General features: G+C 32.3%; 1 protein-coding gene across 1 annotated transcript; it reads left to right on the forward strand.

Annotated features, from left to right (window-relative positions):
- The first annotated feature begins 10,202 nt into the window (after positions 1-10,202).
- LOC114712675 (uncharacterized) lies at positions 10,203-11,218 on the forward strand. The gene is given in 3 exon segments (XM_028897226.1): positions 10,203-10,556; positions 10,644-10,844; positions 10,847-11,218. Coding segments are annotated over 3 exon segments (927 nt in total).
- Positions 11,219-16,054: the final 4,836 nt, after the last annotated feature.

Consider the following 16,054-nt stretch of genomic DNA (forward strand, 5'->3'; position numbering starts at 1 on the left):
TTTTAAGGACAGTATCCATAGGACATAACTCACATCATATATTTTATTATGTTTTTGCAGGTGTTGCCAACAATCTTAGGAGATATTTCCTGCAAAATAAATTTGTTCCTTCATGACCAATTCTAGCTTTAGTTGGGAAATCATGCCTCAATTTGGTGCCATGGTCAATTTCCAAACTGAAAAATAGCAGCCGCTAATTTCAAATCGATGTTTCAAGGTTGCATACTCCTTCTCTCTAGCTTAATCGCATTAAGGGCGGTAGAACTGATTATGAAAAGAAGAGACATTATCTGTCAATCAAATTTGTTTTGAATATCAGGGTTACTATTATTGATCTTCCCCCAAGTACTCGTCGAATGATCTCGAAGATTGCTGGATATATAAAATATTTGTTTGTGCTGTTATCGTGTTAGGCATGAGTTCCCAGTGGAACTGTGATATGTTTAGTTATGCACAATTTTTAATGACTGAGATTTGATTATGCATGCCTGCCAAAATCAAGATATTATTTAATTATGTTTGCTGGTCTTTGATCTCCTACATGGTGGTGGGTCTATTTCTGTTAGAGGCTTTATTGTCTTGAAGAATATATTAATTTGGCTTTAATAAGTTGATAATTTTAACATGTTGTGAATTTCATGTGTTGATGGAAATGATAAATTAGTAAGGACATTATTATCACATGGAGCAAATTAACGTTCTAACGACTGAAAGTTTTACATTCGTAATAACTCATTATTGTTTATTGTTATAGCTGACAATATAATTTTCTGTTAATGAATTTTGTGATATTTATTATGTTTAGTAATTTTCATTGCTGGGATGAGAAATATAATTGCTCTTATTGATATTACCAAATATTATGTGAAAAATTCTATGTGGCGACCTAATATTATTCACTAGGAATGAATGGGAATTACAAGGGAAAGACTCAAATTTAATAATATTATGATACATGGGGGGTTCTATATTTGATTATGTAACAGTACAATTCTCCCATATTTATGTGCATTTTTAAGTAGTGGTTTCATCTAATTCAAATGTAGAAATTAGATATATATATATATATATGAGGTTCTATGATGAGGTTCTTTAAGGATTATCATGAGAAATTTTAAGTTATTGACCAAAAATTATGTGGAAAGTTCTAATTTAATGAGAATGGAAGAGGACTATTTGGTTTGAGATTCTAATTTAATTAAAATTACTATTGAACAGTTTTGGAAATATAGTTGAGATATTTGAAAGTGTGGGGGTGCCTATAATTTGGGGTACCTTTAAAAAAACATTGGAAAAATAAAATATGCTATTTTTATAGTTTTGAAATTATTTAAAAAAACATTGGAAAAATGAAATATGCTATTTTTATGGTTATAAAATTATGTATTATATGATACTAGCCTCATTTTATAAATGTCAAGATGTGTATCATGATTAAAAATTAATTAAGGGGAGGCTTTGTTATTTGTTGCTGAGAGCAAATGTTGTGAATTATCGAATGGTTTGAGTGGCTTGAAAATTAAGTCATTTGTCTAATGTAGAGGTAAATGTGTTTTAATTTTCATAATATCATTATTTGTAGATAAATATTTATCTTGGAATAAATATGTATGAGTATGCACAACAATTGTAAGTATTAAATTTTTAATATGGATATGAAATATTATTCATAACATTTTGTTGCTTCAAAATTTAATATGAAAGTATGAGTGTGATAACCTCTCAAAATTCCTACTAAATTAAGCTGATTTAACGCTCTTTTATTGGGTTTATAAGTCAATTTTACAGGAAACAAAACCTAAGGAGAGTAAAGAACGGAGAAAAGCTGAAAAGAAGTCATCCGCCGTGGCTTTTGGGAGAAAACGCCGCGGCGGATCAAACAGAAAGGGAGGAGTGCGCCTCTGTGAAATCCGCCGCGGCGCCCAAGCTATTTCAGAGGAAACCTGTTCGGTGAAATCCGCCGCAGCTGATTATCACATGAGCCGCGGCGCCTGAGCCACAATGTCATTCTGTAATAGGCGCCGCAGCGCCTGGCCCCTCGCAGCTATGCATTTTACTTGCTAACTTAAAAAATTAGGGCATATAGAGGTGGAGACTCGGTTTTTTGAGGGGAGTTCGACTTTTGGAGCAATTTTGAAGGCTAGCTCTGCTAGGGTTTGGAGTTTTGGAGGCTTGACACCTTTGGGCTTGAAGCTAGAAGAGATTCAAAGCTTGTAACTTGAATTTTCTGGGTTTCCTTCTTCTTCCCTTCTTGTTTCTGCTATGACTACTAGATACTCTTATAGTTGTAGTTCTTTACTCGATATGTATAGCTAAATCCGTTTTTCTAGGGTTATTTTGATCTATTGTATGGATTGAGACTTGGTTTTACTATCTCTTGAGTGTTAATGATAATATTCAGTCGTTTTTACTTTGAGCTTAATGCTTGCTTTTGTCTGGCCATCATTTGGATTGATTGATTGATTAGTTTAACTTGAGAAAGTTAAACTAATTCGTGAACTTAGGTAAAAACATGCTAGTCCAGAAATTTAATTGAGTGAATAGATGGTTTGTCGATGGATCAGAGATGTATCTGTTGACCTAGCATAGACTAAATGGGTTTTGGTTTTTAAAGTGCAACCTTTTCAAACAAATGCAAGAGATTGCTGTGTTTTAATTGTGTTTGCAAACATTTGGTTTTGACTTGAGAAAGCTTAATCAATTCTGTAAACCCAGGCTAACTGAACTTATTGTAAAGCACTACTTGAGAAGTAATTAACCCAGTTTCATGAAGTACTTTAGTGAAGAATAACCCTAGTCTCTTAATTGTTTCAAGGTCAATTTGATTTTATACTGCTTTAAACCATTGTTTTCTTAATTTCATTTCACAAACTCTTTTACAACAATTATTTCACTTAACCTAATCAAATACACAATTATGATTTTTCAACTTGTTTAGTCTTAGTCTCTGAGGGAACGATACTTTTTATATTACTTGCGACCCGTCCACTTGCGGTCAAGTTATTTGGTGAACAGAGTGAAACAATTACAATTGTGTTTTCAAGTGTTAAAGTCATGAAGGAATGGTGATGATATAAGATTTTGAGAGAAATGTTTCTTAAGTTTGCTTTTTGAAAACCAATACTTGAATATTCCTTATGATACTAACACTTTGTTTGAGGCAGTTGTATAGCTCAATCTCTGTATGCACAAATTTTGAGAATTTGTTGCATCCTTGTGATATAACATTTGTTATGTAGAGGTTGAGCATATACTTAAATATGCAATCCTATGAAGGAAATGAAGTATTTGAGGGGTACCATAAATATTAGCATCATGTACGATGGATTCCCGTTATATAGAGATACATGAATGTTAACTGAATTTCAATTGATATGAGAAAATCCACTAGTGATCATTCACCTTTACTAGTGATTAAAGGCTAAGTTGTTAAAAAACTGCTTAGTAAATATTTTGGTGTAAGATTGACACCTAGTGTCGATGAGTTGTGATTGCTCAATAGCAATAAGTATTGTAGAGAGAATAATGGAGAAAGTACATATCATTTGAAATATTATGTGAATAAGCTAGCTAAAAAGTTGTGGAGTTATCTCAATTGATTTTGTAAGGTCAAAAGTGGACATGGCAAATCTGTCAACAAAAACCCTGAGAAGAAAAACATTAGTCGAGGGGAATGGGATCAAAGCCAACTTGAAATTGACAATGATGGCAACCCAACCTTTGTGATTAGTGATCCCATAAAGAAGGTTGAATAGGTAAGAACGAGTCATTCATCAATTCTGCTAGCAGTAAAATAAATTACCAATCCCTTCCTATAGCATGAGAAAGTACTAGAATGTATTTTGGTGAAGCTGAGTGAAAACTCTTAATGACTTCATAATCCTATGGGATGGTGTATTCATTGAAGATCATTTCATGAAGCCACCTATACAAATAAGGAGTGGGCCGCTCTTATGAGATTGTGGTGAAATCTCTAGAACATTCATTAAATTAGGACGCACGCATGGCTGTTTTAACATGCAAAACTACCATTAATAGGAGGAAATGTGGGGGTATAATTTGAATAATAGTGCCTCTAATACACACTCAAGAGACGTTGGTTTTAAGTCCAGAGGACCACCGACATCTCTGTGTGTTAACTGTTATTGGTCTAGGTCAAGTTTTAAATCCAAAAGACCACAAGATATAATGGTTATACCTATATATACAGCTAATGAGGCTTCCTTTGACACATGCGGGGGATTGTTATAAATAATGTGTGTGGGTGTCTCAAAGAAAGAAGTCTCACATTGCTCAAGATTAGGGACACCCTATTATTTAATAAACTGTGAGATTAAGCTGATTAAAAGGCTACGAAGAGGAGTCTTAAAACTAACCTTTTGAGATGACTATTGTAACATTAATGTGTTTTAATTAGATGATTTTAATAATAATTAAATGATTGAAAGAACTATTAATCATTGTTTTGAAACTGCTCTTTTAATTGTCACTAAGTTATCTTTATTTGTTATTATGGCTACCTAACGGTCAAATGATTTCTACCTATAAAAAGAAACATACAATACCAAGGTTAACGTGAATAGGACCGAGGTTAGGTGACACTGAGCTCTATCCTCGAGCTTTTCTCTTCTCTTTCTCTCTCTCTCTCGAGTTATAGTATTATCTCTTACTATTATATCACCCTGCTTTAAGCAAGAAGGGTTCGTTTAATCTTAGGAGTATTGATTCTTGATTTATTGAGAGGTTACAGAATAGCTTTTAAGGATAGTGTTCATAGGACACATCTCGAATCATATATTTTATTATGTTTTTGCAGGTGTCAAGAACATCTAATAACAAGTGATGATGCTTTCAATGACAAGTCACTTTATGTTAGAATATATAACTTGTTAATTTCAATTGATATGTTATTACTGCAAGCACTCTCACTTGTCTGGTAGGCAAATTAGAATATATTTTGTAATTATGTTTTTGTATGTTGAGATTAGATGTGTTATAGTGCAATTTCAATTAAATGAAAATATGTACTTTTTCCAATTGCTTGTGCATGAGTTTTAGTAAAATTCTACTCATGATTGATTTGAAAATTTGTATTACTTTTTTGGTCGAACTAAATATATGTATTAATTGACATATTTATAAGGAAGATGTATTATATAATTAAATGTAATTTGATATTAGATTGCATGATAATTTTATATTAGATTTTTAACAGTAAGGAATTGACAAGTTAATGTGCCAATATTAACAACGATGCAAGAAATAACTACTCACTTTATACATGTTATTTTAAAATAATTAACTTATTCAAAATAAAACCATTTTAAATTATAATATGCAACTTAAAGTGCATAATATATTGCATACATTTTCTAAAATTAAATCTTTAAATGAAACTCTATAGTTCAAATTAATATACTTAAATTCCAGAAAACAACTCAGGACGTCTACAATAACAAGTGAAGGTGCATACATCAACAAGTCATTTAGCAGACTTTTAGCATCACAAAAATGACAAACAAATGTGTAATTATTAACAATTGTTGCAATGTATATTAATAACTAATTAATATTAATGTGCGCCTCATACTTGTTATCAACAATTAAACCAGCTATCTAATTAATATTGATGTATGCCACATACTTGTTATCAACAATTAAACTAGCTATATTGATAACTATCACGATATGTATTAACCAGTGAAGATATTAGTAGGAGTAATGAAGTCTATTTACATTTTCATTAAATTACAGTCTCTTATACTCAGGCTTTTTTAGGACTTTCAAGTAATTTGCAACTCTTATGGGACTTTTTGTTGTATTTTTTGTTCCTTGTGACCTTAGTGCCATTTTTCCAATCTCAATCTCTTATACATTTTTCTCATTTTCATAACATTTATTTCCTTGCAAAAATTTATAAATTAAAAATTAGGAAAACCATTTTGAAGTTACCTGTACTTCTTTTCAATTTTCAATCTGGTACCTAAATGTTTTTCTCTTAATTAAATCTTTAATTTTTTTGACCAAAAAATAATTTAATTTTGCTCTTTTAAGTCATTAACTCTTGTTTAGAAAAAGCTAATAAAATAAAGTCACAAGAGTTAATGTTGCTTAAAAAGTAAAATTAAATAATTTAATTAAAAAAATACATAGATATCAAATTAAAAATTGAGAGAAAGTATGGGTATGGTATTCTTGAAAATTTTATGAACTGGCGGTTCACATACCATCATGCACCCAAACCGTCGAGATGCATGAGATCTCTTCCTATTTGCCCTAGCCCCTTTTGACTTCATCATCGAGCTTCCCTTTAGGCCATCGAGCCTGACACACCCCAGAAAGTCACTGTTCACCATCAACGTCCTCTCTTTTCGCCATTCTCAACCTGTTCGATGCCAAGCCACCATTCTCCAAGCCATGGTGCTATTTCTAATTCTCCATTGGCCATTTCGTGCCCTCTGTACAATGTGACCGTTTCTGTTCTATTCTGATATCCATTACTCACGTCCCCTACCAACATTCTTCTTGTACCTTGAGACTCATGAGCTAGTCTGTGTTTAGCGCTTCTCATGTTCTTCACCTCTCACTACTTTCTATTAATTTTTGTTATCATAGTTTATGTCTTTGATATTGACTTGGAAGCTAAACTAGTGATAATTATATTTCACGATTTTAATTTTCTAACTCAGGCAAAGGTTTCACCTTTTATAGCTCACGATGTAGATGTGATTACATCTCTCCTTGAATTCCTTGCTTTTAAGTCGTTAAAGCCAGACCTTTTCAATTATTTTCCCCTTAGAGGTGAAAATGCTTGCTTTGATCTCTTTTTTTTAGAAGTTTTGTCTCTGAATTTATGTTTGCATATTTGAGGATTGTGGATTAGAAATTCGCACTATGCCTTTGCGCTTTCAATTCAAGCTCTGGTTCTCCCGCCAATCTCTTATTTTTTGAACTTGCCTACTGAATGTTGAGGCTTAATTTGGTTATGGGTTAATCTATAGTTTTATTTACGTCATATGGCAATATGATCGCTAATTGGCAATGGGATAGCCTCTTGGCAATCTAGATTTGTAGTTTTTATAATGTAGAAGATTTCCTCAGCTATTTGTGGTTAGTTGGTATTAAGGTTTGGTTCTATATTTGTGAAAAACAAATATGGAGTTTGTTAGCTTCTCGTAGTTATATTACTTGAGATATTTAATTATAAGTTGTTGGCAAATACACGTTGTAGTATCACTTAAGTATGCTTTTATCAATTTCGCTTAGTTCCTTGATTGATCATTTTTTTCCCCTTCAAAACATGTTAAATTTTGCCACTATTCACTATATATGCAATTTATGTAGAGATTTTATTTGGGTTCTTGTGGGGATATAACAGTATAATATTGTAATTATTATTTTATTTACTACTTGTAACTAGATATGCAATCTAGACACAAATTTGGGGATTACTAGGTAGACGGACTAGACACAAATTTTGGATTTCACATGTGAAGTCTTCATCACTTAGAAAGATGATGTGTTGCAACCAAAAGCTAAGTAACAAAACAAATGGACTTTAACAACTTCAAAGCATTTCTAGTGATCTCTATTGACAAATTCATACACGAAAGCTGTGAGTAATTATTTTTATTTTTGATGTGTTATTTTTTGAAAAAGATTTAAGTTGTAGGTATCATATGAAGCATTTCCTTGTAATAGTTAATACCCAATATTCCTTCAGATATAGATGTGATGAAGAGTTGGAATTTATGGAAAATGACCATTATATTGAGATGTGAGCAATTTTGGGCCCATCTGCTCCTTTTGCTCTCTTGCATCTTTCCTCTAAATGTGGAACTCCAATCAATTGTAGTCTTTGTAAATTAGTGAGATGATGCATTCCCTTTCAAAGTGACCCTAACTATAGTTATTGGGTAAAGAAATCAAAGTGATTGGAGAAAATGTGTGATTTTTAGAAGAGAATGTAGGCATTAAAGATCCTAGAACTATATCTTATAATCCTTAAAACTACCCCATGGATCAAGGTTGTCTATAGAACAAATAATGAATTCTTCAGGTGTAGTAGATAGATGTTGCATGACAAAATAGTTTCATAGGACTTAATAAGCTTGAAACGATAAGATGTTGAAAAGTAGTGAGATTTTAAATCCATTTATTTGTTAATGCTTCTTCTATGTCTATCTTTGTAATGGATAGAGACTTTATAGAATGGGTAGTTGATGAGAAAGATCCTTTATAGAACAATGCATCTATATATTTCAAAGAGTCTTGAGAGAATCAAGTGGACAAGAATTGACAATTTCTATAAGTAAGATGCAATACAGCATTTGTAAATGGCAAAAGCCAGACTGAATGCCTTACCCTTTAAGAAATTTTGTATTCTCAATTACTTCAAATTTGGATTGGGGCAAAGGTTATCTAATAATTGCAAAGTATCACTATATTTCACCTCTATATCTTTCCCCAATCAAGTGTTGAGGACATGAGGTTTATCTTTGCTTTCAAATTAACATCCTTGCACTCCTCAACATCTATTGTTGAACCAAGTTTCTTATTGGCCACTCCACATCTAAGGTTAAATTCATTGTCAATTTAACTTTCTTCTCTTTTCATCATCATCTCCCACTATGAATTTTGACAAATTTTGTAGAGTTTTTGTTCCAACTTTAAAGGCCTTACAATCATATTTATGAAAATGGTGCAAGGTTATGAACTTTGTAACAATATCAATGGAAAATTTAGGATTGTCACACCAATTCAATTTCAATATTCACAATTTAACTAAGTTGTCTGTACTTTTGGATAAACTAGTCAAATGAGAACCACAAAAGAGATCAAGATGCCTTACATTTTATGATATGATATTGTAATAAATAAAAGTAATTAGTTATCACACAAAAAAAAAGTTACTTAAGGGTTAGTTGGGGTGGCTACAAGGGATGACCATTTAGCAGCCAATGACTATAAATAGATGGATTAGTGATTAATTGTAATAGGCTTTTGGTTAAGAGAAATCTGATTCCCTTTTTCTCCTATCTCTCTCTCTCTCACACATAGCCCTTTATATCTCTCCATCTCTCTTCTCTATCTTTCTCTCTTTCTTACCTTCCTCTCCCAGTCAAATCACAACTTACTAAGGCAGTATTAGAGCAAGCAGTCACTAATATCATGGATATCAATCAACTTCAAAGTATAGCAATGGAGCTTGAAAAGATGACTGACGTTCTAAAAGAAACTCTACTATTAATGAGAAAAGATGTGACTGAGTTATGAGAAATGTTATTGAAGGAAAAGTTTATGTATTACTTGGAATGATTCGAGACTCGTATTACTTGAGTTAGTACTTTTTTAGATATTTCTGATTGCTTTAAAGCACAAGCATTTTATTATAAGTATTGGTATTCAATGCTTGTGGGTAAGTTATGTGTGTTTATTCGGGAAAGAAGGAAGGATTTGTATGTTAGAAATTATGTCAATACAATAAGAATTTTGCATCCCAATAAATTTCTGGTTATAGGCAATGTTTGACAGGTTATATTGCATTTGGACTTGAAATCTTGATAGAATTTGGTTGGATGGAGGAGCTGACTTTGGCCATTTTGAGCCATCTTTCTAATATCCAGGGTATGGCTCTAATTTCCGGACTGAGTTTTTTGTAGCTTGAATTAGGAATGCACCCTAGTCAGCGTTGTTAAATTAGGAACGGTTAGCATTGGAATTTAGGTATAATTTTGTGTGTTAGTAGAGCAAAGTTATTGGCTTCAAGGTTGCTTCTGGTAAAGTAAGGTTAATTTAACTCCTCATGAGGATTAAACTTGAACTTCTTCATTTGTTCTATTTATGTTCATTGATAGAGCCTGGAAATATGGTAGCTGTAGGATGTAACCATTTTAGGGCTACTTTTCCATGTCTGATTACTTCCTTATAGTTGGGCACTCATTATCTAAGTCGGGGAAATGGTTGTCTGCTTTTATTTAGGATCTTAATCACCAAAAGGCAAGTGTTGTTGCTGATCACTAATTGCATCTTTGTAAATCTTCTATTCATTTCATAGTTGCCAGTTCATATTATCTTTAAACTAATGAAGACAAAAATAGTTAATTAAATGGGATATATACATATGCTTTGTTAATGGGATATTTATGTATGCTCTGTTATGTCTAATGTTGTTTTGAATTCTACAATTTCTGTTTGTACAAATGGAGCACTATGCTTTGCAAGCTCAAAGAAGAGATATGAAACATAAAAGGAGAAATGTTGTGTGGTCAATTGCAATGGACAAGTGTCTAACTGAAACCCTAGCCATTCAAGCAAAAAATGGGAACAAAATTGAAAAATGTTTCAATGAAAATGCATATATTGCTGCTTGTGTGGCTATGAACACCCGTTTCAACTTAAATTTGAATAATCAGCAAGTGATCAATTGTCTGAAGACAATTAAGAAGGGGTATAAAGTAATGAAAGATATGCTCAGTCAAGATGGTTTTTGGTGGAATCCAAATACAAAAATGATAGAGTGTGATAGTGATGAGATCTGGAAGAGATACATTGCAGTAAGTCTATCTTTCATCTTTCTCACTCCTAGTATGTTTATTAATTTACATACAATACATAGTCCATTCTTAGTTAATCATTTATAGGCATACCCTGATGCAAGAGGATTCTATGGGAAGAACATAGAGATGTATGAGGAGTTTAAAATTGTATGTGGAAACTACCAAGCCCCCAGTCGTTGGGCTAAGAGAAAGGATGAAAAGCATGTAATGGACATAAAGACTTGTGATGATGAATCAGCCTTCTTTGTGTCTTGGACATCAGAAGACATGAGCGAGATAGATAGAACGTAACTGAGTCATACACTGGGCCTTCAGAGCATGACCAGGTGCCTGATGGTTTTGAAGAGCCTCCTTTAGTTGAGCCTCTTTGACATCTTCTCCATCGGCCTCATAGCTCCGACGCTCTTCAGGATGCATTGATGGCTGTAGCTTCAAGTATTAGACACTTGGTTGATTCAGCGAAGCAAAAAAAAAAAAGCTCAATTGATGCCAATAAGCTGTTGCGGGCTGTGATGGAAATCGACAGATTAGAAGAGGGGAGATAAATGTATGCTTTTGAATATTTGAATATAGATCCTATCAAAGCTAGGGCCTTTATGACATACAATCCATAGATGAGAAAGATATACCTATTTAGACAGTTTTGGTGGTGGAGGTGAATGCGACTAGTGCTTAGTGTTTTTTGCTGTATAGAATGGAATATTTTGGACTGTCTGATACATATTTTTAACTTTTTGGCCATTGTTTGACCAATCTTTCACCGATATCCTGTTAGGAGTATGTATAGATTCTAGGAATTGATTGTAATGAATTAATGGCAGTTTGCAGGGGACACTAGTATTTTTTTAACCTTTTTTGGGGATGACATGTAAAGTTTGAACATACCTATTGCTATCCATACTTCACAATATAAGATTGGACAGCAGCTTGGACCCTGCGCATGGCATTTACTGGGTGACATTCTATTTTGTGCATTGAGCAGGAAAAAAATAGTTCAAAAGATATAGCACAATTTTTTAGTGAGAAAATTGCAAACTAGATAGTAATTGGGAAAGAAGAATAGTTTATTTATGGGAGAATTACAGTGAGGTCTCAAGCAAGGAAAACAATTAAAAAACAAGTCCCAGAGATTGTCATTCTCACTATAGGATTTGTTATTATAGACTGTTGAGGTTGTTATTGGGACCTTTCAGTAATTATTTTTCTTCTGTGGGACTTGATTGTAATTCCCCCTTAATTTATTTATTTAATTTTCTTGCATGTAGCTGGTTGCTTAATAATAAATTATAATTTTTTTTCAATTTAATTTCTTTTATGCTTCTTTTGCAATTAACAATTGTGAATTGATTAGAATTTTAAATGTCAAATACTTAAAGTTATATGCATACTTTAAGGTGTCAATATCTACCGTTGTACGTCTCTTCCCAACTTGAGCCTCTCACTTCCTTTGATGTATGTATATGTTAGGATGATTTGGTCTTCTTTACCTTAGCTATTTCACTTTGGATGTGTTTATATTGTGATGTTTTTATTGTTTAATACTACATCCAATCTTCAACATAGTTTGAGATTTAATTTGATTATAAATATAAGATTCTAATTTAATATCTCTCATATTTATTCATTTTTTCTCAAAGTAGTCCTTATAGTAGTTGCACATGTTAACGATTTTATCAAATTATAGTTTTAACTAATACACTTAATTAGCAAGGGTATTTTAAGGAAGACAATGTATTTATTACAAATAATTAACTTAACTATTTTTCTTAAGGGTTAATACAAATTTTAGTCCCTCAAATTTGATCCCAATTTGGTATTGGTCCCTGAAATTTAAAACGTGTGGTATTGGTCCCTGAAATTATGTCCGTTTCAGACCGTTGGTCCCTGGCATCTTCGCACCGTTAAATTTTGCTGACGTGGCGTTAACACCGTTAAACTGATGAGTTGGCATATGACCTGGACATGATATTGGTCCCTCAAATTTGGGGCCATTTTGGTTTTGGTCCCTGAAATTTAAAACTGATGGTATTGGTCCCTCAAATTATATCTGTTTCTGGCCTTTGGTCCCTGATAGCTTTAGGCCCTTCTCTTTTTATCTGTTCCTGTAGAACCCTCTGCTTTGCTGTTATCTGGTCTCAGCGGCTCTGGCGGCTTGCTGGTTGTGCCTGCCTTTTTGTTGGAGTTGCCAGTGAGGTTCTTGTTGCTTCTACTCAAACTTCTTACTCTAGTAATGTGCTTCTCTTTTTTCTTGGGAGGTTCATCATCGTCTGTACTAGAAGAAGACGGTTTCAATGGGAGTGGTTTTGTATCTGAAGCCGGCTTCTTCTTCTCATGAACTGTTAAGTCACCTTTTTGGCCAAAGGTAGCAGAGGAGGTAGAAGGTTTAGCTGAGAATGCACTGCATTTCCTCCACACTAATATAGGAGCAGAAGCTCTGTGTTTTGACAAAAGTGAATCCCAGATTGCATAAATTCTCTTCGACCATAACCTTTCATTGCTCATGCCACATCATCAAGTTTTAGTTGCCAAGTCAAATGCAGTATCATAGGTTAACAAAGAGCCAACTCAGACAAATTTGACGGCGTAAAGCTATCAAGAACCAACAGCTAGAAACAGATATAATTTGAGGGACCAATACCATCTATTTTAAATTTCAGGGACCAATACCAAAATGGCCTCAAATTTGAGGGACCAATACCACGTCCAGGTCATATGCCACCTATATGCCAACTCATCAGTTTAACGGTGTTAACGCCACGTCAACAAAATTTAACGGTGCCAAGATGCCAGGGACCAACGGTCTAAAACGGAGATAATTTCAGGGACCAATACCACACGTTTTAAATTTCAGGGATCAATACCAAATTGGGTCCAAATTTGATGGACCAAAATTTGTATTAACCCTTTTCTTAAAGGTTAATATAAGCCCTAGTCCCTCAAGTTTACCCTCATTTTGGTTTTAATCTCTCAAATTCCAAACCATAAGTTTTAGTCTCTCAAGGGGCAAAATGGTCTAAGTTTTTATCCAATTATAGGGACTAATGTTTTAAATTAAAAAAAACTAAAGAAATCAAAACCTATAGTTTGAAACTTAAAAGACCAAAACCAAAATGAAAGTAAACTTGAATGACCAAAAATTGTATTAACCTTTTCTTAATCTACTCAAATTAGTCAACTAGCTCTTATACTACATCCGGTTCTTAATATAAGAGCTAGTTGAATAATTTAAGCAGATTAAGGAAGTTTGTTAAATTAGTTATTTGTAATAAATAGGTGTTGTCTTTTCTAAAATACTCTTATTAATCATGTGTATTAACTAAAAATATAATTTGATGAAATTTTTAATATATGCAACTACTACAAGAATTAGGAGTATTTAACTTGTCCCGTCTTGACCATCCTGTTCTCATCCTGGTTAATTTGAGATGGGATGAGACAAAAAAAATTTTTGGGACGAGATGATTATAAGACGAGACAAAACATTAATCGGGACAAAATGTGATGCAGGACAGGATCGTCCCGTCCCCTTTTTAAAAATTACTTATTAATAATTATTAATAGATTATTCAATTCTTTTTTAAGAATAATTATTTTTTACAGTGATTTTCAGCTCTTAAACTATAATATTATCTCAATAAAATATCTTTACTCAATAAAATAATTTATAAAACCATTGTATAGTATTTCTTTTATGATAGTTTTTTTTTTCACAGTATTGTTTTTAGACTTTTTTTATATTATATAATTGGGACCTTTCGCATAATACTTTTTAAGTGTTTTATCTTCAGAAGCCCAATTAAAAACAAATATTACAACATAAAAAAAATATCTAGGCCCAAATTATATTGGTTTGTAAAAAAAAAAAATTGAAGTGAGACGTCAAATCTCATCCTGTCCCTGTTTATCAGGACAGGACCAGGATACGCCTATTCGGGTGCTGTCTCACCTCGTGAACAGGCCTAACAAGGACCACTTTGTAAAAAAATTGGTTAAACATAATAGACAAAGTGGACTAAAATCTTATATTTAGTGCCAAATTAAAAGTCAAACTAACCCTTATATTAAAAACCAGAAGTAATATTAAGGATTGGAGGTCCTATATATATATATATATTTTTGGTAAAAAGGTAGTATAATTTTTTTAGGTGAAACAAGAGTATCCTCAGGTCACATTGGACTTGAGACTGATCCCTTTCGGCTCTGGAGCAGTTAAGGAATAGCCCTCCTAACAAGTGTACATGAGCAGCTAAGGAATAGCCCTTCCAACAGAGGTAGTCTAATTTTAATACAACAGAAAATGCAAGAATTCTATGGATTATATGATTCGGAAATCTGATTCTAAAAAAGAATAGGATCATAGGGCTTGAACAGACTTGAACCGATCCCATTTCTCCAAGTTTGAGAGTGGGTGTATTGGGTTGCAGGTAGGTTAACCCACACTTCCTACTCGACAATATTTTAAATAAGATTGTTTCCAATAAAAAGATATATATGCGTAGCAAAAGAAATATGAAAGCCTTTAAACATTAAAACAAATATATGTATTATTCTCTCACTGATGTTCTTAATGATGATGAATATAATTTATTGTCTCGATCAATGTTTAATATGTTGAAACAATCTTTGGCAAAAAAAAATGTTTAAACAACCGCGCTGGCTGAAAAAAATTGTTTAAACAAACGTAAATGATTTGTTGAAAGGAAAAAAAAGGTAAATGATTTAAGTTTATTGGAACAAGCACATTATGATGTGGGGCATTTTATCTCTTTACAATTTTAAAAATTTATCTATGACTTAAATTTTTGTCCAATTTTTTCACCTTCCTCCTTTATAGTTAGGGTATTGATCAAATGAAAATACTTAAGTCAATTTCATTATATCCTCATATCAAGTTTTTTAAATAACAAATGGCCATATCTTATATATTTTTCATATAATTTTATAATTAAATAATAATATTTTAAAAATAGGACACATGACTATATGCTATTAGAGAACTTGATATAATGAATATAAAAAATTTGATGTAAGTATTATCCTAATCAAATTAGATGCCAAAATATTTTTCTAGAATCTTTCTAAATAAAATAAATTCTACTAAAAAAATATACATATCTAATATAAAATTAGTGGGATAATTAATTATTAAAATTTCCATATATGTTAGAGAAAAATATGCATTTAAGAGAAAATAAATTAATAAAAGTATGTTCTTTATTGATCATCAACAAAAATCAAGGTTAGAGTTTGCTTAATGTAAACTTATTTCTACGAATTTTGATTTAGATGATAAAGGGCACCACAAAAACAAAATTGTCCAATATTGTTTTGACTCAGGTAGTTAGTGACTCTTCCTTCGTAACTCGTAAGTAAATTACAGATTATTACTTCATTCACAAATAAAATAAACTACATAAGGAATATAATGTCATAATTTTAGTATTAGCATGTTTCTTTCTGATTTTTCACTTTGTCATGAGTTGCTGTTTCATAGG

The sequence above is a fragment of the Neltuma alba genome, unplaced genomic scaffold, assembly GCF_004799145.2.
Source record: "Neltuma alba isolate B1F8T4 unplaced genomic scaffold, ASM479914v2 tig00011390_pilon, whole genome shotgun sequence".
In the NCBI taxonomy this organism is placed as follows: Eukaryota; Viridiplantae; Streptophyta; class Magnoliopsida; order Fabales; family Fabaceae; genus Neltuma; species Neltuma alba.